This window comes from Salvia splendens, chromosome 1, assembly GCF_004379255.2.
Source record: "Salvia splendens isolate huo1 chromosome 1, SspV2, whole genome shotgun sequence".
Lineage (NCBI taxonomy): Eukaryota > Viridiplantae > Streptophyta > Magnoliopsida > Lamiales > Lamiaceae > Salvia > Salvia splendens.
The window spans coordinates 7132623-7153944 of record NC_056032.1 but is presented as its reverse complement, the minus strand read 5'-3'; the positions used below and the strand labels follow the sequence as shown (position 1 = coordinate 7153944).

At 37.9% G+C, this 21322-nt stretch overlaps 1 protein-coding gene across 1 annotated transcript; it reads right to left on the bottom strand.

The window, feature by feature from the left end:
* Positions 1–4649: 4649 nt before the first annotated feature.
* Positions 4650–6033, bottom strand: LOC121810891. The gene is made up of 2 exons (XM_042211617.1): positions 5282–6033; positions 4650–4945 (listed from the first exon to the last, which is right to left on the bottom strand). Exons 1-2 carry the CDS (start codon positions 5932–5934, stop codon positions 4879–4881), a joined length of 720 nt encoding a protein of 239 aa, XP_042067551.1. The 5' UTR covers positions 5935–6033; the 3' UTR covers positions 4650–4878.
* Between the last annotated feature and the right edge of the window lie 15289 nt (positions 6034–21322).

The following is a 21322-nucleotide window of genomic DNA, read 5'->3' as shown; positions in this document are numbered from 1 at the left end:
CAGCCACACGACGCTGCAGAAATGTACTGCAGCAATCCGTCAGCTTGCGACGGGACAAACGGCCGACATGTTCGACGAATACCTCCACATCGGAGACAGCACTGGGCGAATGTGCTTGCTCAAATTCTGCAAAGGCGTTCGGGCAGCCTTCAGCGACGAATTTATCCGGAGGCCAAGCACGGCCGATTGTCAGTTCCTGCTCGACCTTCACGAAACAGTGCACGGATTCCCCGGGATGCTCGGCAGCGTCGATTGCATGCACTGGCAATGGAAGAATTGCCCGGTGGCGTGGAAGGGGTCCTACACGAGCGGCCACAAAGGCACCCACCCAACCGTTATACTCGAGGTCGTTGCCGACTACCGACTTTGGATCTGGCACGCGTACTTCGGGGTCCCCGGGTCGAACAACGACGTAAACGTGCTCCACTAGTCCGACCTCTTGACCGAAGTTTTGGATGGTAAAGCGCCGGCCATCAACTTCGTCGCCAACAACCGGCTTTATAAAATGGAGTACTATCTCGCCGATGACATCTACCCGAAGTGGCCTACCTTCGTGAAGACGTGCAGTGGGTCTGCGAACCCAAAGCAGGCTCTTTTTGCGCAGAAGCAGGAGGCTGCTCGCAAGGATGTGGAGAGGGCGTTCGGGGTTCTCCAAGCACGCTTCAACATCATCAAAGCCCCGGCTCGTACGTGGTTCATGGAAAACATGGTCGACATCATGTATACGTGCATAATCTTGCACAACATGATTGTCCAAGACGAAGGACCCGAGGCGGGAAATTGGTTCGACGACGAATCCCCCAGAAGCTCAACCGCAAGTAGTCCGCCTCGAAGTGGAGCGCATCCGTCTATACAAGAACGGTTATCTATTCGTGCAAGGACACGCGACTCTAGTGCCCACACCCAACTCCAACAGGATCTAATTGAGCACATTTGGGCAAATTTTGGCGGATGAAATTATTAAAATTGTGTACTTTTATTTTTTTAGGATTTTTATTGTGTGCTTTTTATTTTTTTAGGATTTTAATTGTGTGCTTTTTATTTTTTAAGTTTAAGTTGTAATTTTTTTTAATGTTGTGTGTTTTTTAATAAAGTGTGTTTGTTTTTTAATAAAGTGTGTTTATTTAAATTGAATTGGGTTGGAAATAAAAAAAAATGAAATTGAATGAATAGTAATTTAAGGAACGGTTAAGGAACGGAGGGTTGCAGGTTCCGTTCCTTAGTTAAGGAATGGAGTAAAAAAGTACAGTGGGGCCCTCAAATAGTGGTTTAAGGAACGGTATAGGAACAGCGTTGTGGATGGCCTAATCGAAAGGCAATCAACGTTTTGGTTCGAATCGAAACCTTCTTATTAGATTATATGGTTTGGTTTGATTTGGTTTTGTTTTAACATTTTTAAATTGTAAATTTACAGTTAATTGTCGATTTCAATTTTAATCCAAGAAAATGAGACAACAAACTTGAAAAATAATGAATAAGTTGAGAAATTTGGATATAGTCGCTGACTTTAAACTAAACCAAAATGACCAATTTCTGATTCAATATCAAAACTGTAAAGAAAACTATCGATTCAGTTACGCTTCTGCTTTTTTTTTAAATACTAATTCTGAAATCAACCTAATCCTAAGACAACCCTGACTATTATCCTCTTAACAATTAACAGTTAGGCGATGTTCGGTTGGCAAGATTAAATCTCATGATTAAATATGTATCATGTTTGGTTCATAAGATTGAACCCTTCAACTTAATCCTAGATGAATAGTCTCATGATAATTAGTCATAGCCTCCCCCTCCAATTAAAATAATCCCATAACTTAATCCTAGATGGATAGTCTCATGATATTAGTTATGCCAACAGAACGACAGCTTAATGGACTACACTATTGGTCAATGATGATTACAAAAATCAAAACTACATATCACATTTCATAATTTGCCAAAATTTGTTCAATAAGAATCTTCCATTCGGAAGTAAATATTTTCCACCCTAAATAATTTAGCATGCATGTACAAAAAAACCAACTACCATACCGTTTTTTGGAATTTTGTTATTCCTATGATATGATTCAAAAATAAACGAACAATTGTATGCATCCATTCATATCATTTTTAATCAGGGTCATGGACTATTCTAAATTTTGACTTTATTTTTAATTAAGTTGGGTAGCCGGCGATTAATCTACGTGGAAAACGCGTGCATATGAAATTAATCTTTCTGATATGTGAAAACGCGACTTTTTGGTCTCTTCCATTTGTATTTGCGATTTGTCGACAGAAATATTAATTTGTTATTTTATTCGAGTGACATTAACTATCTATTTCAAATTTTCAACATCCAGTTTTATTACTTATTGCTTAAGTTTTATAGAAGTTATCATCTACCCATCGGAAATAAAAATTGACGAATATTCTTCAAATATTTCATTATTCGTCATGAAATGTCTTTGTTGGTGGTGATTATAAATGAGTAACGCGATTAATAAAAAGACAATTTCAACAAAGTAAGAGTGATATAGTATCATGTAACGAAATGATATGCTATGTGAGTTTCATACACGTTTAGCATTGTTTGATTTGTTTTATATATTTAATTTAAGTTTAATATATTTAAAAAATATTTTGGACATTTTAAACTTTATAAAATTCATAGAAATCAAAGCTCTATTTGTTTTATTCGTCTATTTGAATTATAGAGAAAACGAACAAACAAGCTTTGAATTTTATGAATCTTATAAAATTAAAATGTAATACTAACATTTTTTAATGTTAGAATCAAACTAAATATATAAAACGAAACAAATAATGCTAAAACTACATCAAACTAGAGCGACGTTCACATAAAGTGCGGACGAAAGTTACGTAGCATATAAGTCCTCTACTATGGCATAGCAAAATAACAATTTATGATTAATAATGGTATGGGAGATTTTTTTTAGCCTAGTAGTACATCTTAAGCCAAGTGTTACAAACGTTTAACATCAGTGAGGTGAGAGCTTGTGAACTCAATAAAGTGAAAGAGATTGCATTAGTGAGGATGATTGGATTCCATTTACTAAATAGTGTCTCAATTTAGACTTTCACGATTTTAATTGTGTACTCCTATTTTGTTGCTCTGAAAATTTATTTGTGTATAAAAATTTAGATTGGTGGTGTGGTGATCAAATTACTCAACAGTTATTATCAGAAATCGTAATTGGGCTGTGACTGAAGGCCCATTACGACCTGTATTTTTAGTCCTTTTGTGCAACAGTAATTCGACATTTTATCTAGTAATATGCTTATACACACCATATATAAATTTGTGTAAATTAGCGAAAAAAACTTCTACTATTAAATTTAGTTAATTTATGGTTAAATCTCACAATTTTATAAAATGATTGATCATAGTATTTTTCTAAATTGTCTTATAATGAAAAATTTCAGCATATTATATGTCTGAATTTATTAACATGACATATGCATATACAAAATTAAAGACGTAGCTGACTTGATGTATTAAACAATGCTATTTAAATAGTCGCACATTCATCCATACTATTTTCCATTTGCCACATCATACCTACTTCCCCTAAATCCAAAATTATGGAACATTTTAAATAAATTTAACAAATGTTATGATATAATCATACATTTTTTAAGTTAAAGAATTAACTAAAAATTGATCAATTTTGTGGGTTTTTCAACAATATTCTCTATGTACTTATAAATTATGTAACTTGAGTAATGAAAGAATAAAGGTCATATCCATCGTTATCAGTGAATTGAATAGCACAATATCTTCTAAGGATATCTGTCATATCGAAGATGTGAAATTTGTTAATCAAGAACCAATCTTTCTAACGTCACATTAATTATTAAGATCGATCATTTTCGTTTAAGTTTGGTCACGTAAGTTAGGTGTTCTTCTAGAGAATTTTGGGTAATCCAAAAACACTGGAGATTGCTAAATTATTTACTTTCTCTATCCTACTTTAAAGTTTAAATAATACTCCCTCCGTCCCAAGGTAGTTGAGGCATTTCTTTTGGGCACAAGATTTAAGAAATTGATTTGTTAAAGGTTAAAGTGGAGAGAGGAAAGTAAGAGAAGGAATAAAAATTTTACCAAAAAAGGAAATGACTCAACTACCTTGGGACAAACTAAAAAGGAATACGACTCAACTACCTTGGGACGGAGGGAGTAGAAAATTTCTTTAAATAGCATATGTGCATAAATTTTGGATCATTATCAATGTGAAATGAAATATAAAGGAAGGTTACTTGAAAAACTTAGTTGTCCACTTTAGTTCTGATATGAATTTTGATATGAATTTTAATAAATGTAAAGGAAAGTTAGTTATAAAAGTTAGTTCTACTTTTATTAGTAGTTTTATAATAAAATATGAGTGGAATGTTAGACTTATTTATTGGTAAAGGTAAAAGTGAAAGTGAATAATTATTGGAGGACGAACAAAAATGGTAAAAGTGGATAATTAATTTAGGACGGAAGGAGTAAGTCATTTTTTCCGTTATTGATGAAATTGAGACCACATCTGGAATTCTCGACCTTAGTAACAAAACACCTCACACAAATGTTCTCATTAATTCTGTTTTAAATTTTCCATATAATCTTTATCGAATAAAATAAATGCAGTCCCAAATGTTAAAACATGTAAAAAAAACAAATTGATATATTATATATTGCTGGTTAAAAAATGGAAAAAGATGGTAACATGTACACAATTGGAGAAACATACAAAGGGAAATCAATTAAAAGTTGAATAATTATAGTAAGTAGTAATGGTAATAACAGCAAAATCATAGAATATACACTAAGATTTCCCCAATATTTTATTAGTATGGAGCGTTAGCAGAAATAGAATAACGAACATTTTGTCTTTATCAGGCACTTTTGGTTCTTCTCACTTGAAAAAATTGCCAACAACCAGTTGTAAATCCAATTCTTCTCCTGCATTTTAACAACCATTTATCAATCGATTTTAATTCAAATTGTATATGATTCCCTAATCAAACAAATAAACACCACGCCCAACTTCTTGAAATAAATATACGTATAACCAAATTAAAAGAAAAAACACGGTATAATCAAATTCTGATCAATTCTACAATTTTTAAAACACTGTTTTTTCTAAAATTTAACGAAGAAAACTGAGTAAATTTTTGAAATTTAAGAAAATGATGTTACTGTGTAACGCTGAGAACATAAAGTAACAAAAATAAAAAAAAGAATGATTTTTGAGACAATTGAATATTAAAAAATCCATAAAAATTAAATTTGACATACCTCCCACTGGAATCACTGCTGCCGCTGCTGCTGGTGGTGGTGGCGGTGGCGGTGCTCGTATTACTAGTTCTGCTGCTATCACTATCGCTCGATCCTGTAAATTTCTTCTTCCACCAATCTCTCTCACCACCGCCCTTCCACCCTTCCGGCTTCGGCGAAACTCTCCCACCACCACCACCACCACCACCACCGACAACAACAACCGTTTTCTTCCTTCTCTTAGACATGAACGCAAACGGAAACGCCATATTCAAAAAGAACCCCTTATCCTCGAAGCTCAATCGCCGCTCAATTTTTCTGCTCTCTTCCTTCTTCAATCCCGCCGCCGCCGCCGCTCCTCCTCCTCCTCGATCCGAACCGCCTTCGATTTGATTCTCCGCTATGTGGTGGTGCTCGACTATATCCTTCAGCGAGAGCTCGTACGACGACTCCGGCATGTGCCTCACCATCTCCATGAGCTCCGTCCGCCCTCTCGCGATCGCCTGAGCTCGCGAATCCGGCGAGAGAAGGGGGCGCGACGTACTAGGGCTCCTGTTCCTCCACAGAGGCGGTGAGATGGCACCAGAATCGTCGGTTTCCATGGCAGGAATCGGCGCGAATTGCACCTCGGAGTAGCGATTCCTCTGCGGTTGGGATTTTGATGGTGACGTCATGATTGAGTTAATTTTGTGATTTAATGAGAAGAAATGGTGATTTGTGTATGTTGTTTGTTTAGAGGGGAAATTAGTCAAGAGCTTCTAGATGGGGTGGGCGTAGAGGGGCCCGGCCCCTATTTCTTCTCCATATTTTTTTCTCTCTCTTTTCTTAAATGATCTTTTTTTTTATAAAAGAAAATACGCCATTATTGATGATGCGTTAAAAGAGAAAAATGCAAATGTTAATTTCGTGTTTAAAGAGAAAGGCGATGATTTACACATTATTAGAATTGGCGTGATCAAATTGTAAATGAAAGATGCTATTAGGATGGCCATATTTCTATTTCATGCATTTCAGGATTTTTTTTTAAAACAATACCTAAATGAGAATTTTGCCAAAATTTTCGGTTAGATATGTCATTTATATATACTCCACGTGAGATTTCAATTACATATAATACTCCATTTAGAGCATCCACAACGGCGGCCGTCCCGGTGGACGTCCGACCGGCGTGCTGGACGTTCGCCATTACGTAGCATGGAGGCGGACGCGGACGTGCGATGCGGACACCGGAGTTCCGCGGCATTCCGGGGACGTCCGTCGTGACGTCCGCCATTGTGCTGACACGACAGACATCCGGCGGACTTTCCAATTTTTCATTTTTTTCAAAACTCCATATATACGCTCGTTGAATTTCATTTCATTCACACCACTTGTTTTAACGAGGTTCTCTCTCTACTTTCATTTCTTCTGAAGATAAATGGAGCACTTCGATAGTAATTCCTCCGCCACGAGCGAGTCACAAACGCCGACTTTTCCCGTTAGAGTTGGGAAAATGCCGACGAAAGTGCACCGATGTCCGGGGTGATGCCCGGAATGGCGCCGATGATGCCCCAACCCCAAATGGCGGGGATGATGCCCAGGTACTACAATATGTACCCCCTTGGTGTGGGATGATGCCCCAAATGCCCGGGATGAGTGCCGCGATGCCCAAGATGATGCCCCAGATGCCCGGGATGATGCAGGGCATGCCTGCCGCTACGGGGGGAGCAGGCAGGGGTCCCCCAATCACCTGGGGACAATGTCTATCGCCCCTACATAGATCTATTGTCAAGTGATTCCACCCAGAGTACTCCTCTGGAGACTCAGTTCACCGGCATCGAGACTTTCTCTTTTGAGGAGTTGGGGCTATCTCCGGTCAGGGATTCTCCCACTGAGATGCCATCGGCGGGAGGGAGGACACGGAGGCAAGGGAGAGGGAAGGGCAAGGGCAAGGCCACTACCTCGTCTGCGCATGCGGGGAACGAGGGTGGGGCGGGGGCCGAGGGGGAGGGGGAAGCCGGCAAGAGAAAGAGGACCATCTGGAGCATAGAGGAGTGCGTCGCGCTGGCGAAGGCCTGGATCAGTTTAGTCGAGGATCCCTACGTAGGGGCTAACTAGCATATCGACAGAATGTGGTGGCGCATTAGCCGAAGCTACCTCCAATTCAAATCGCCAGGTGGGAAGCCTCATGATGGAGAGCAATGCCGGAAACAGTGGGAGCGGCTGAGGAGGCAGTTCATCTGATTTGCCGGCATCTACCAAAACAACCTCCGCACGGCAACCAGCGGCATGTCCGCCGATGATGTGAAGCTTCTGTCTCACCAGCAGTACCCCGACAGTGAATTGGGTTTCAGGGATTTCAAATATTGGGAGGTCTATCTTGTGGTGCAGACTTCCGCCAAGTTTAGTTCGGGTGTTGAAGCTGGCTGGCCGAAGCGGACGAAGATCAACCACTCCGGGGAGTACAACAGCAGTGTCGGTTCCCACGAACTCCCTGAAGCCGAGGCAGAGTTCCCGACCCCTCAATCCCTCTGCCGTCGCCCGGTTGGGCAAAAGTCCGCGATGCGGATGGCTAGAGGAAGCTCCAGCGAGTCCGGACCCGAGGTCCAATCGGCAGCTCCTTCCCAGATCGATCCCGAGCTCCCCGCACTCGCCCGCATACATCAACATGATTTACTTTTAATCACCATGGAGAAGTGGCTTTCAGCGACTGACCCCTTATACAAGATTATGCTGAAGGATGTCATTGACAGTATATGGCGCGATTTGGGGATGCCATCCCTGCCCGAGAATTACGACGGACTGGGGGCGGGGACGACGAGGAGTGAGACGAGGGCCGCATTTGTCGAAGCTATAGGTTGTTTTTTTTAACTATGTATTTTTTTTAATAATTATGTATATTTTTTGTTTTAAATAAAGTGGTTGCATTTTCTCCGTATTTGTGTCGAAATTTTAATTCCGTTGTTTAATTTGGTGAATTTGTGAATTTTTATTATTATGGGAAGTCCTTGGGGATGTCCGTCATTGCGCAGTGGGATGTCCTTATGATGTGACAGGAGGTGTTTTTGGAAAGTTCGTCGGAATATCCGCCAGGACATCCGTCCAACTGTAGATGCTCTTACTATACTATACATTTAGGATTAAATAATAAAGTTACTAGATGAACTTACGTAGCAATTGTTTTTTTTTTATTTTAAAATCTGAATAAATTACTAACATCCGTGAGAGTCTTTGACTCTAATGTCCGAGCAATCAAGATTGATTCTAGATTCGTGGAGAGTTTTTTATGTTATTGGTTGTGAGTGTGCAACTTAGTATAGTACTACTATTAGGGATGTCAATCGGGCCGGCCCACCGGGTTTCGGGCCAACCCTACTCGGGTTGCGGGTCAATCGGGTGCGGGCTAATCGGGTTGAGATTTTTTCGGGTTATAAAAGTTCAACCCTAACCCTAAACGCTCGGGTTTCGGGCTGGCCCAGCGGGTTAATCGGGTTGCTACCGATAAAATTAACATACGATTAATCCAATAAATAATGACGAAAATTAGTTATATTTATAAAATATAAATATTTAGTTATGATAAATTTGAGATTTATACTTAAACTCAAACACAAACATGATCAAATACTAATATTTGAGATTTGTGTAAAATAAAACATAAATTTAAATATTTTAAAGCATGCTTTAAAACATGTTTATAAATTTAAATATTTATTAATGAATTAGAAGTTTCTAATTTATTTATTTATTATTATATTAATAAAAATTTAATATATAATTTATATGTTAAATATTAAATTGAATGTTATTTTTTTAGTTATCTATATTATAAAAATAATCAATGAAATTGTCCAATTCGGAGTCAAACAAATAGAACAATAGAAATTTTATCGGGTTTTCGGGCCAGCCCATCGGGTTTTCGGGTCTGACCCTAACGGGTTGCGGGTTAATCGGGTGCGGGCTAATCGGGTTGTAATTTTATCGGGCTAGAAAATTTCAACCCTAACCCTATAAATTTGGCGGGTTATTCGGGTCAGCCCACGGGTTGCGGGCTGCATTGACATCCCTAACTACTATATTGTTGTTTGAGCTATTCGTATAGGAGTAGTACTGTTTTAATTTAGTACCGCCCATCCGTCTATTAAGGCCACCCGCAACCCGTTACGCGGGTGGCACAAGTCCCGTCCCTCCGTGACGAGACGGGCGCGGGACGCATTGCACCATCCCGTCCCGTCACCATCCCGGCGGATCCCCCGTCACGCCGAGACGCCGCGCGAGACGTCTCGCCACGCGCTGCCGCGACGTGGCGCGCTCTGGGGCCATGCGTGATGGTCACTCGCCGGCCCGCGAGTGGGTTTCATCACCCTAACACAATAATTCATTTTTTTTAAATATTCAAATTTAATAAAAAAAAATTAAAAATTCGAAAACGGTAATATTACCGTTTTCGACCATTTTCATTTTTTTCTCTATAAATACTCCTATTTCATCATCATTTCACACACCAACACACATCTAATCCTCTCAAATCATCTCTCTTTCCTCTCCAATTTTCATCTGAAATCATCTCTTTTATTCTTCCCCCAAATTTAATCGATCTAATGGATCCATATGAGCAAATGCGTCGAATAATGGAAGAATCACTTGAAGGTTAGTCGCGCCGCCCCAAAGACGCTCCCGGACTTACATCCATCGTAACCGGGAGGAAGCCGCCGCAAGGTTAGTCCGCGACTACTTCTGCGATAACCCGGTGTGGGGAGATACCTACTTCCGTCGCCGTTTCCGCATGCGGCGACCGCTATTTCTCCACATCGCAAATACATTGGCAGCCCGGGAAGAGTTCTTCCAAGAAAGGTTCGACGCCGTCGGCCGTCCCAGCCACACGATGCTGCAGAAATGTACTGCAGCAATCCGTCAGCTTGCGACTGGATAAACGGCGGATGTGTTCGACGAATACCTCCACATTGGAGAAAGCACTAGGAGAATGTGCTTGATCCAATTCTGCAAAGGCGTTCGGGCAGCCTTCACCGACGAATTTCTCCGGAAGCCAAGCACGATAGATTGCCAGTTCCTGCTCCGCCTTCACGAAGAAGTGCACGGATTCCCCAGGATGCTTGGCAGCGTCGATTGCATGCACTGGCAATGGAAGAATTGCCCGGTGGCGTCGAGGGGGTCGTACATGAGCGGCCACAAAGGCACCCACCCCACCGTTATACTCGAGGTCGTCGCCGACTACCGGCTATGGATCTGGCATGCGTACTTCGGGGTCCCCGGCTCGAACAACGACATAAACGTACTCCACCAATCTGACCTCTTCGCCGAAGTTTTGGATGGTAAAGCGCCGGCCATCAACTTCACCGCTAACAACCGGCGCTATAAAATGGGGTACTATCTTGCCGACGACATCTACCCGAAGTGGCCAATCTTCGTGAAGAAGTGCACCAGGCCTGTGAACGCAAAGCAGTCTCTTTTTGCGCAGAAGCAGGATGCTGCTCGGAAGGATGTGGAGCGGGCGTTCGGGGTTCTCCAAGCACGCTTCAACATTATCAAAGCTCCGGCTCGTACGTGGTTCATGGAGAGCATGGTCGACATCATGTATACGTGCATAATCTTGCACAACATGATTGTCCAAGACGAAGGACCCGAGACGGGAAATAGGTTCGACCCTAAAGCCCCCGGAAGCTTAACCGCAAGTAGTCCGCCTCGAAGTGGAGTGCATCCATCTATACAACAACGGTTGTGTAGGAAAAACATGTGGGAAATTAGAAATGACTCAAAACCTTTCCTTTTCCTAAGTCTTTTGGCTTTTCAACCTCCAAGTGTTTATGAGGTGCCTTAAACCCGAGACCTCTCGGGTGGCCACTCCTAGCCTATAAATAGGCTTGTTTTGAGAGATGGAAGACACACAACACAACCTACAATCATTCTCTCTTCTCTCATAGCTCAAGCACTCTAGTTCGCATCTTAGGAGCATCGCATTGCTCGGTTCTCGCCTCCAATTCAAGTTCGCCGGAGCCTACGAGTTTGAGGTGCTTCAACTCGATAGGAGGAAAGTCGTTTCATCTTTGGGGACATTACGCCAATCCGTGAGCACTAGCCGGGGCGTATTTCGTCTTGCGGAGAGAGGGATACCTCGACTCGACTTGAAGAATACTATAGTTTGCATCTCTTTACTTTCGTTGTAATTTATATTATTATATTTACCCTCTAGTTTTGTTCTTTTGTAATAGCAAGAGGTTCCCTGTGTAAAGGCTACAATATTTCCAACAATCGCAAGACGAAATATTGTACTCTTGTTGAATTCATGTCGACCGATGCCGGAGGAAACATGAAATTCAAAGCTGGAATAAAGCAACGAACGGTCGCAATGTCGATGCGCTATGGAGTGGTTAATTCCTTGAGATCTATTCTCTTGAGAATGATGTTTATCGTTTGTCATTTGACAAGTAAGACCAATTTAGATTTGGTAGTAGTAATTGGGATGCATGGGTTGATGAATATGCCAATGCACATTTGGTTCAATATAATTGTGTACTTATTGTTGGAAACAATACTGTACAAATTATTTGAACGTGTTGTTATAAACAACAAAGATCACGAGGTGATCGCAATGGTCTCCGACGTGGACCATGGTAATAATCCAAATGAATGGTTTGTTGATACGGGTGCCACATGTCATGTGTGCTCAGAGAGAAGCGTTTTTTCTACTTACAAATCTGTTGGAGGTAGAAAAGTACGTATGAGAAACCAAGCCTCTTCCGAGGTGGTTGGTGTGGGTAATGTGTTCCTAAAATTAGGATCCGGAAAGGTTCTTACCCTCAAGGATGTGCTGCATGTCCCAGACATCCGAAATAATTTGGTGTCAGGCTCACTTCTAGTAAATCATGGATTTTCACTAGAATTTGAGTGTGAAAAGGTTATATTAACCAAGTATGAAAAGTTCATAGGTGAAGGTCACCTAGTGAATGGGCTTTTTGAGCTGAATGTTACGGTCATTCATCGTGGAAAAGGAATAAGCAATAAGGAAAATGACACATCCTCTTATTTGCTTGAAAGCTCTGACTTATGGCACAATAGATTGGGACATGTAAATCTAAATGCTATAAAAAGATTAGTAAATCTTAATTTACTAAAAGTAGATAAGTTTAACTCACAAGAAAAATGTGAAGTCTGTGTTGAAGCAAAAATGACCAAGCTACCGTTTCGCTCGGTAGAACGGAGCACAAAACCTCTAGAGTTAATCCATACAGACGTATGTGATTTAAAATTTGTGCAAACTAGAGGTGGTAAAAAGTACTTCATCACATTTATAGATGATTGCACAAGGTATTGTTACCTTTACTTATTAAGGAGTAAAGATGAGGCAATTGAAGCGTTTAAAGACTTCAAAAATGAAGCCGAAAATCAACTTAATTGTCGAATTAAGTGTGTTCGAAGTGATAGAGGCGGTGAGTATGTAGCCCCGTTTGCAGAATTATGTCATGCAAGTGGTATAATTCACCAAACAACGGCTCCATATTCTCCCCAGTCAAATGGAGTTGCTGAACGCAAAAATCGAACACTAAAAGAGATGATGAATGCCTTGTTGATTAATTCAGGATTACCCCAGAACATGTGGGGGGAGGCTGTGTTAACAGCGAATCATATCCTGAATAAAATTCCACTAAAAAATAGGGATATGACTCCTTATGAGTTGTGGAAAGGGAAGAAACCTTCATATTCATACCTCAAAGTGTGGGGGTGTTTAGCGAAGGTAGAAGTGCCACCTCCGAAACAAGTTGCAATAGGCCCTAAAACAGTCGATTGCATCTTTATTGGCCATGCACTTAATAGTAGTGCCTATCGTTTCCTAGTCCATAGGTCAGTTGTGCCTGGCGTGGCTGAAGGAACAACGATTGAGTCAAGGAATGCTATATTCTTTGAGAATGTATACCCTTGCAAGAGGCAAGAGGATCGTTCTAGTGAAAGAATGATAGATGAATCCACTAGTTCTAATCCTCCAAAAAGGACGAGGTCAAGTCCTGAGGATGTTGAACCAAGACGTGGTAAAAGAGTTAAAGTTGCTAAAACATTTGGTCCTGACTTCATAACTTTTATGTTGGATGACGAACCAAAGTCATTGGCGGAAGCTCTGTCTGGCCCAGACGCGGCGTGGTGGCAAGAAGCTATCAATAGTGAAATTGAATCCATCATGAGAAATAACACTTGGGTGTTAGTAGACTTGCCTGAAGGCTGTAAGCCTTTAGGGTGCAAGTGGATTCTGAAAAGGAAATATAAGCCCGATGGTACTATAGATAAGTACAAAGCTCGCCTAGTTGTCCAAGGCTTTAAGCAGAAAGAAGGGCATGACTTTTTTGATACCTATTCACCTCTTACGAGAATCACTTCCATTCGGGTGCTTCTTGCGATTGCTGCTTTGCACAATCTTGAGATTCACCAAATGGATGTGAAAACTGCGTTTCTGAATGGTGATCTGGAAGAAGAAATATATATGGAACAACCCGAAGGGTTTGTTGTGCCTGGGCAAGAGCGTAAAGTATGCAAACTGGTAAAGTCATTATATGGGTTGAAGCAAGCACCATTACAATGGCATTTGAAATTTGACAACGTGATGTTGGCAAATGGATTCACTATCAATGAGTGCGATAAGTGTGTTTACATTAAGAACACAGATAACGGTTTTGTTATTGTGTGTCTGTATGTTGATGATATGTTGATAATGGGCATCAATAGTGCCATTATTAACGAGACAAAAAACATGTTGAAAAGAAATTTCGATATGAAAGATATGGGTCTAGCTGATGTGATTCTTGGAATCAAAATATTGAGGACTAATGAGGGAATTGCCTTAACGCAATCTCATTATGTTGAGAAAATGCTTAAGAAATTCAACTCGTTTGATTGTAAGCCAGCAAAGACTCCTTTGGAGTTCAATGTCCATCTGAGCAAGAATATGGGTGATTCTGTTGCTCAAGAAGAGTATGCAAAGGTCATAGGAAGTTTGATGTTTATCACAAACTGTACTCGACCTGATCTTGCTTGTCCTGTAAACAAGTTGAGCCGATTTACGAGCAACCCAAGTAAGGAACATTGGAAAGCTCTGTGTAGAGTTTTGAGATGCTTGAAGTATACTCTTAACTTTGGATTGCATTACACAAGATATCCCCAAGTACTTGAAGGGTACTGTGATGCAAATTGGATCTCTGATTCAAAAGACTCATTTTCTACAAGTGGGTATGTGTTCACTGTGGGGAGTGGTGCTGTCTCGTGGAAATCAACGAAACAGACGTGTATTGCTCGTTCCACCATGGAATCTGAGTTTATCGCTTTGGATAAAGCAGGGGAAGAAGCCGAGTGGCTTAGAAACTTCCTAGAAGATATTCCATGTTGGAAGAAGCCAGTGCCGACAGTAGTGATACACTGTGATAGCCAAGCAGCTATAGGTAGAGCACACAGTGGCTTATACAATGGTAAGTCTCGACATATTCGTCGGCGACATAATACCGTCAGACAATTGATCACAAGTGGTGTTATCACAGTTGACTATGTAAGGTCAGTGGATAACTTAGCGGATCCGTTAACAAAAGGTTTAAACCGTGATCAAATGCATAAATTGCTAAAAGGAATGGGACTGAAAACCACATCTTAAAAGATGAGTATAGTGGTAACCCAACCATACGATTGGAGATCCCATGGGATTGGTTCAATGGGAAAACGAAGCTATACAAATCTAGCTGTAGCACTCAGAAGATTTTAATCTTCGCCCATTCTTTAGAAAGCATTGAGTGTTGTAACCTGCACGTGGTAAGAGGTTAAGTCTTTTGACTTTTAATGATTCTTGAAATCTCAAGGAGATACAGTATGGCAGGATACTCATGAAAGAATCACCTATGTAAGTGAGGAGTGAGACCGCTTCGTGTGTGTGAGTCACTTATGAATTCCAAAGAGGTGTTCCACGGCCGAAACGGACACAAACGTGAGAACTGATGGAGTTGAGACAATATTGTGTTGATGCTATTGACTAGGCATACACCAAGGAGGAATAGTTCAAGGCATCGCGTCCACTAGTCCGCCGGTATGTCGGATAGTGTTGACTATGGAAGGTTCAAAACCACAAGTTACCTCTCCAAATACAGTATCGTTTCCTGAGAACTGAGCAAAAGAGTCTGCATATATGCATTTGTGCCTGATGTTGGTTTGAGCTTGCTGCGCTCTAACCAATGTGGGGGATTGTAGGAAAAACATGTGGGAAATTAGAAAGGACTCAAAACCTTTCCTTTTCCTAAGTCTTTTGGCTTTTCAACCTCCAAGTGTTTATGAGGTGCCTTAAACCCGAGACCTCTCGGGTGGCCACTCCTAGCCTATAAATAGGCTTGTTTTGAGAGATGGAAGACACACAACACAACCTACAATCATTCTCTCTTCTCTCATAGCTCAAGCACTCTAGTTCGCATCTTAGGAGCATCGCATTGCTCGGTTCTCGCCTCCAATTCAAGTTCGCCGGAGCCTACGAGTTTGAGGTGCTTCAACTCGATAGGAGGAAAGTCGTTTCATCTTTGGGGACATTACGCCAATCCGTGAGCACTAGCCGGGGCGTATTTCGTCTTGCGGAGAGATGGATACCTCTACTCGACTTGAAGAATACTATAGTTTGCATCTCTTTACTTTCGTTGTAATTTATATTATTATATTTACCTTCCAGTTTTGTTCTTTTGTAATAGCAAGAGTTTTCCCGTGTAAAGGCTACAATATTTCCAACAGGTTGTCTATTCGGGCAAGGACACGTGACTCTACCGCCCACGCCCAACTCCAAGATGATCTAATGGAGCACATTTGGGCAAAATTTGGCGGAGGAAATTAAATTATGTATTTTTAATTTTTTTAGGATTTTTAATTATGTTTTGTTTTATTGTTTTAAGAATGTAATGTTGTAATTTATTTTATTTAATGAAATGTGTTTTTATTAATTGAATTTGTTGGAAATAAAAAAAATGAAATTGAATGAATAGTAATTTAAGGGACGGATAAGAGATGGAGGGTTGCAGGTTCCGTCCCTTAGTTAAGAGATAGAGTAAAAAAGTATAGTGGAACCATGAATAGTAATTTAAGGGACGGTTAAGGGACGGTTAAGTGACAGCTAGGGGTGGGTAAGTACGGTATACCGTACCGACCGTGCCATACCGCATACCGTACCGGAAAGTACGGTATGAAAAAATTCAATACCGATACCGTACCAAATTATCGGTATACCGAAATTCCGGTATACCGGAAATTCGGTATGATATTTTTTGATATCGGTTACCATACCGTTATTACGGTATAACGGTATACCGAAACACGGTACGGTACGGTATACCGTAATAACGGTATGGTAATGGTAACGGTATGGTAACGGTAACGGTATACCGTAATTCGTCCATCACTCTATTTAATTTTATATTTTGGTTGGCATGTTATCAAGTATCATATTATATTTGTTGTTGCCGATGATGCTGATCTTTAGGTATATTTTAATATATATTTATTGATTATTTTGATTACATATATTTTTGTTTAATAATGATAGTTTTAGATATTTTGGATGATAAATGATACTTTTGCATCATAAAATGATAGTTTGAGGGGATAAAATGATAGTTTCAAATGATAAAATGATACTTTTATTTTAAAATGATAGTTTTAGATTTTTCTGATGATAAAATGATACTTTTGTATCATAAAATGATAGTTTGAGGGGATAAAATGATAGTTTCAAATGATAAAATGATACTTTTGTTTAATAATGATAGTTTTAGATTTTTTGGATGATAAATTATACTTTTGCATCATAAAATGATAGTTTGAGGGGATAAAATGATAGTTTCAAATGATAAAATGATACTTTTGTTTTAAAATGATAGTTTAGATTTTTTGGATGATAAAATGATACTTTTGCATCATAAAATGATAGTTTGAGGGGATAAAATGATAGTTTCAAATGATAAAATGATACTTTTGTTTTAAAATTATAGTTTAGATTTTTTGGATGATAAAATGATACTTTTGCATCATAAAATGATAGTTTGAGGGGATAAAATGATAGTTTCAAATGATAAAATGATACTTTTGTTTAATAATGATAGTTTTAGATTTTTTGGATGATAAAATGATACTTTTGCATCATAAAATGATAGTTTGAGGGGATAACATGATAGTTTCAAATGATAAAATGATACTTTTGTTTAATAATGATAGTTTAGATTTTTTGGATGATAATATGATACTTTTGCATCATAAAATGATAGTTTGAGGGGATAAAATGATAGTTTCAAATGATAAAATGATACTTTTGTTTAATAGTGATAGTTTTAGATTTTTTGGATGATAAAATGATACTTTTGCATCATAAAATGATAGTTTGAGGGGATAAAATGATAGTTTCAAATGATAAAATGATACTTTTGTTTTAAAATGATAGTTTAGAGTTTTTGGATGATAAAATGATACTTTTGCATCATAAATTAGGGGTTATCATATGATCACAACCCTATAGGGGTGCCTTATAATGATAACCCCAATTTCCGTAATAACCCTATAACCAAATCTGGATCACACATTTTTAAAATCACGCGGTTGATATTCAAAATTAGATTTACTTCATAAAAAAAAGCGCGGGGGGTAAATATGTCATTTCGCTCATGATAAAATTTACGTATCCAAATTTCGCTCATTTAATTTATGAATTTCACTCATTTTATCATTTTATCAGTCAATCAAAAGTATCATTTTATCAACTCAGAGTATTATTCTATCCGGGAAAACTATCATTCTATGCAATAAACCTAACATATATCATTTTATCAGTCAGTCAAAAGTATCATTTTATCAACTCAGAGTATCATTCTATCCGACAAAACTATCATTTTATCAGTTATATGTCATTTTGTCATGTTAAAGTATCATTTTATCAGCTTATATGCAATTTTTTCAGCTAAACTATCATTTTATAAGGTTACTGTCATTTTATCCGCTTAGATTATCATTTTATCAGGTAAAAGTATCATTTTATTAAACAAAAATGTCATTTTATACACCAAAAATACCTATCATTCTATCGGCTGAAAGTATCATTCTACCCGACAAAACTATCATTCTATCGGCTGAAAGTATCATTCTATCCCGAAAAACTATCATTTTATCAGTTTTATGTCATTTTGTCACGTTAAAGTATAATTTTATCAGCTTATATGCAATTTCTTCAGCTAAACTATCATTTTTATAAGGTTACTGTCATTTTATCCGCTTAGATTATCATTTTATCAGGTAAAAGTATCATTTTATTAAACAAAAATGTCATTTTATACACCAAAAATACCTATCATTCTATCGGCTGAAAGTATCATTTTACCCGGCAAAACTATCATTCTATCAGCTGAAAGTATCATTCTATCCGGCAAAACGATCATTTTATCACTTTTGTGTCATTTTGTCACGTTAAAGTATCATTTTATCAGCTTATATGCAATTTCTTCAGCTAAACTATCATTTTTATAAGGTTACTGTCATTTTATCCGCTTAGATTATCATTTTATAAGGTAAAAGTATCATTTTATTAAACAAAAATGCCATTTTATACACAAAAATACCTATCATTCTATCGGCTGAAAGTGTCATTCTACCCGGCAAAACTATCATTCTATCGACTGAAAATATCATTCTATCCGGCAAAACTATCATTTTATGCAGTAAACCTAACATTTATAATCTAAAAGTATCATTTTATCAACTCAGAGTATCATTCTATCCGGAAAAGCTATCATTTTTATAAGGTTTCTGTAATTTTATCCGCTTAGATTATCATTTTATCAGGTAAAAGTATAATTTTATTAAACAAAAATGTCATTTTATACACCAAAAATACCTATCATTCTATCGGCTGAAAGTATCATTCTACCCGGCAAAACTATCATTCTATCGGCTGAAAGTATCATTCTATCCGGCAAAACTATCATTTTATCAGTTTTATGTCATTTTGTCACGTTAAAGTATCATTTTATCAGCTTATATGCAATTTCTTCAGCTAAACTATCATTTTTATAAGGTTTCTGTAATTTTATCCGCTTTGATTATCATTTTATCAGGTAAAAGTATCATTTTATTAAACAAAAATGTCATTTTATACACTAAAAATACCTATCATTCTATCAGCTGAAAATATCATTCTACCAGATAAAACTATCATTCTATCGGCTGAAAGTATCATTCTATCCGGAAAAACTATCATTTTATCAGTTTTATGTCATTTTGTCACGTTAAAGTATAATTTTATCAGCTTATATGCAATTTCTTCAGCTAAACTATCATTTTTATAAGGTTACTGTCATTTTATCCGCTTAGATTATCATTTTATCAGGTAAAAGTATCATTTTATTAAACAAAAATGTCATTTTATACACCAAAAATACCTATCATTCTATCGGCTGAAAGTATCATTCTACCCGGCAAAACTATCATTCTATCGGCTGAAAGTATCATTCTATCCGGCAAAACTATCATTTTATCACTTTTATGTCATTTTGTCACGTTAAAGTATCATTTTATCAGCTTATATGCAATTTCTTCAGCTAAACTATCATTTTTATAAGGTTACTGTCATTTTATCCGCTTAGATTATCATTTTATAAGGTAAAAGTATCATTTTATTAAACAAAAATGCCATTTTATACACAAAAAATACCTATCATTCTATCGGTTGAAAGTATCATTCTACCCGGCAAAACTATCATTCTATCGGCTGAAATTATCATTCTATCAGGTAAAACTATCATTTTATGCAGTAAACCTAACATTTATAAGCTAAAAGTATCATTTTATCAACTCAGAGTGTCATTCTATCCGGAAAAACTATCATTTTTATAAGGTTTCTGTAATTTTATCCACTTAGATTATCATTTTATCAGGTAAAAGTATCATTTTATTAAACAAAAATGTCATTTTATACACAAAAAATACCTATCATTCTATCGGCTGAAAGTATCATTCTACCCGGCAAAACTATCATTCTATTGGCTGAAAGTATCATTCTATCCGGAAAAACTATCATTTTATGTAGTAAACCTAACATTTATAAGCTAAAAGTATCATTTTATCAACTCAGAGTATCATTCTATCCGGCAAAACTATCATTCTATGCAATAAACCTATCATTTTATCATTTTATTAGTCGGTCAAAAGTATCATTTTATCAACTTAGAGTATCATTCTATCCGGCAAAACTATCATTCTATGCAATAAACCTATCATTTTATCATTTTATCAGTCAGTTAAAAGTATCATTTTATCAACTCAGAGTATCATTCTATCCGACAAAACTATCATTCTATGCAATAAACCTATCATTTTATCATTTTACGTGATATTTGGCGAAATTCAGAAATTAAATTAGGGAAAAGACAGTTTTACCCCCGCGCTTTTTTTTATGAAGTAAATCTAAGTTTGAATCTCAAAACTATCATTCTATGCAATAAATCTATCATTTTATCATTTTATCATTTTACGTGATATTTGGCGAAATTCAGAAATTAAATGAGCGAAATGACAGGTTTACCCCCGCGCTTTTTTTTATGAAGTAAATCTAAGTTTGAATTTCAACCGCATGATTAGAAATATGTGTGGTCCAGATTTGGTTATAGGGTTATTACGATATTTAGGGGTTATCATATGATCACGACTCTATATAGGATATATATATATATATATATATATATATCTATATATATCTATCCTATAAGGAATCAATGGCCGAGAAAGAGAGGGAGTTGGTTAGTTTGTTGGAAGCTGTTGTGAAAGCTGCTAACTATATTTCGGTTATGAAGTGTGGAACGCGAGCTGGGATCACGAGCTGCGAGAGGCCAAGAGCTGTGCATATATAAGCTCAAATGCAGAGTGCACACACTCACTTCATGTACAATAGATTCAAGAGAGTATCACCTTCACTTGATTAGCTTTGAGTTGCAGAGTGAGATTAGAAGTGATAGGAGAGTTTGATACAAGTGCTCTTGAGTTGTAATATTCCCTCACATATACATCAATAAAGTGTGAAAC

Excerpts from the sequence above, each read along its gene's own strand:
- LOC121810891 (XM_042211617.1), bottom strand. The coding sequence starts at position 5,934 with ATGACGTCACCATCAAAATCCCAACCGCAGAGGAATCGCTACTCCGAG. Across the intron at positions 4,946-5,281 it reads AGCAGTGATTCCAGTGGGAG|GAGAAGAATTGGATTTACAA; the intron begins GTATGTCAAATT and ends GTTAAAATGCAG.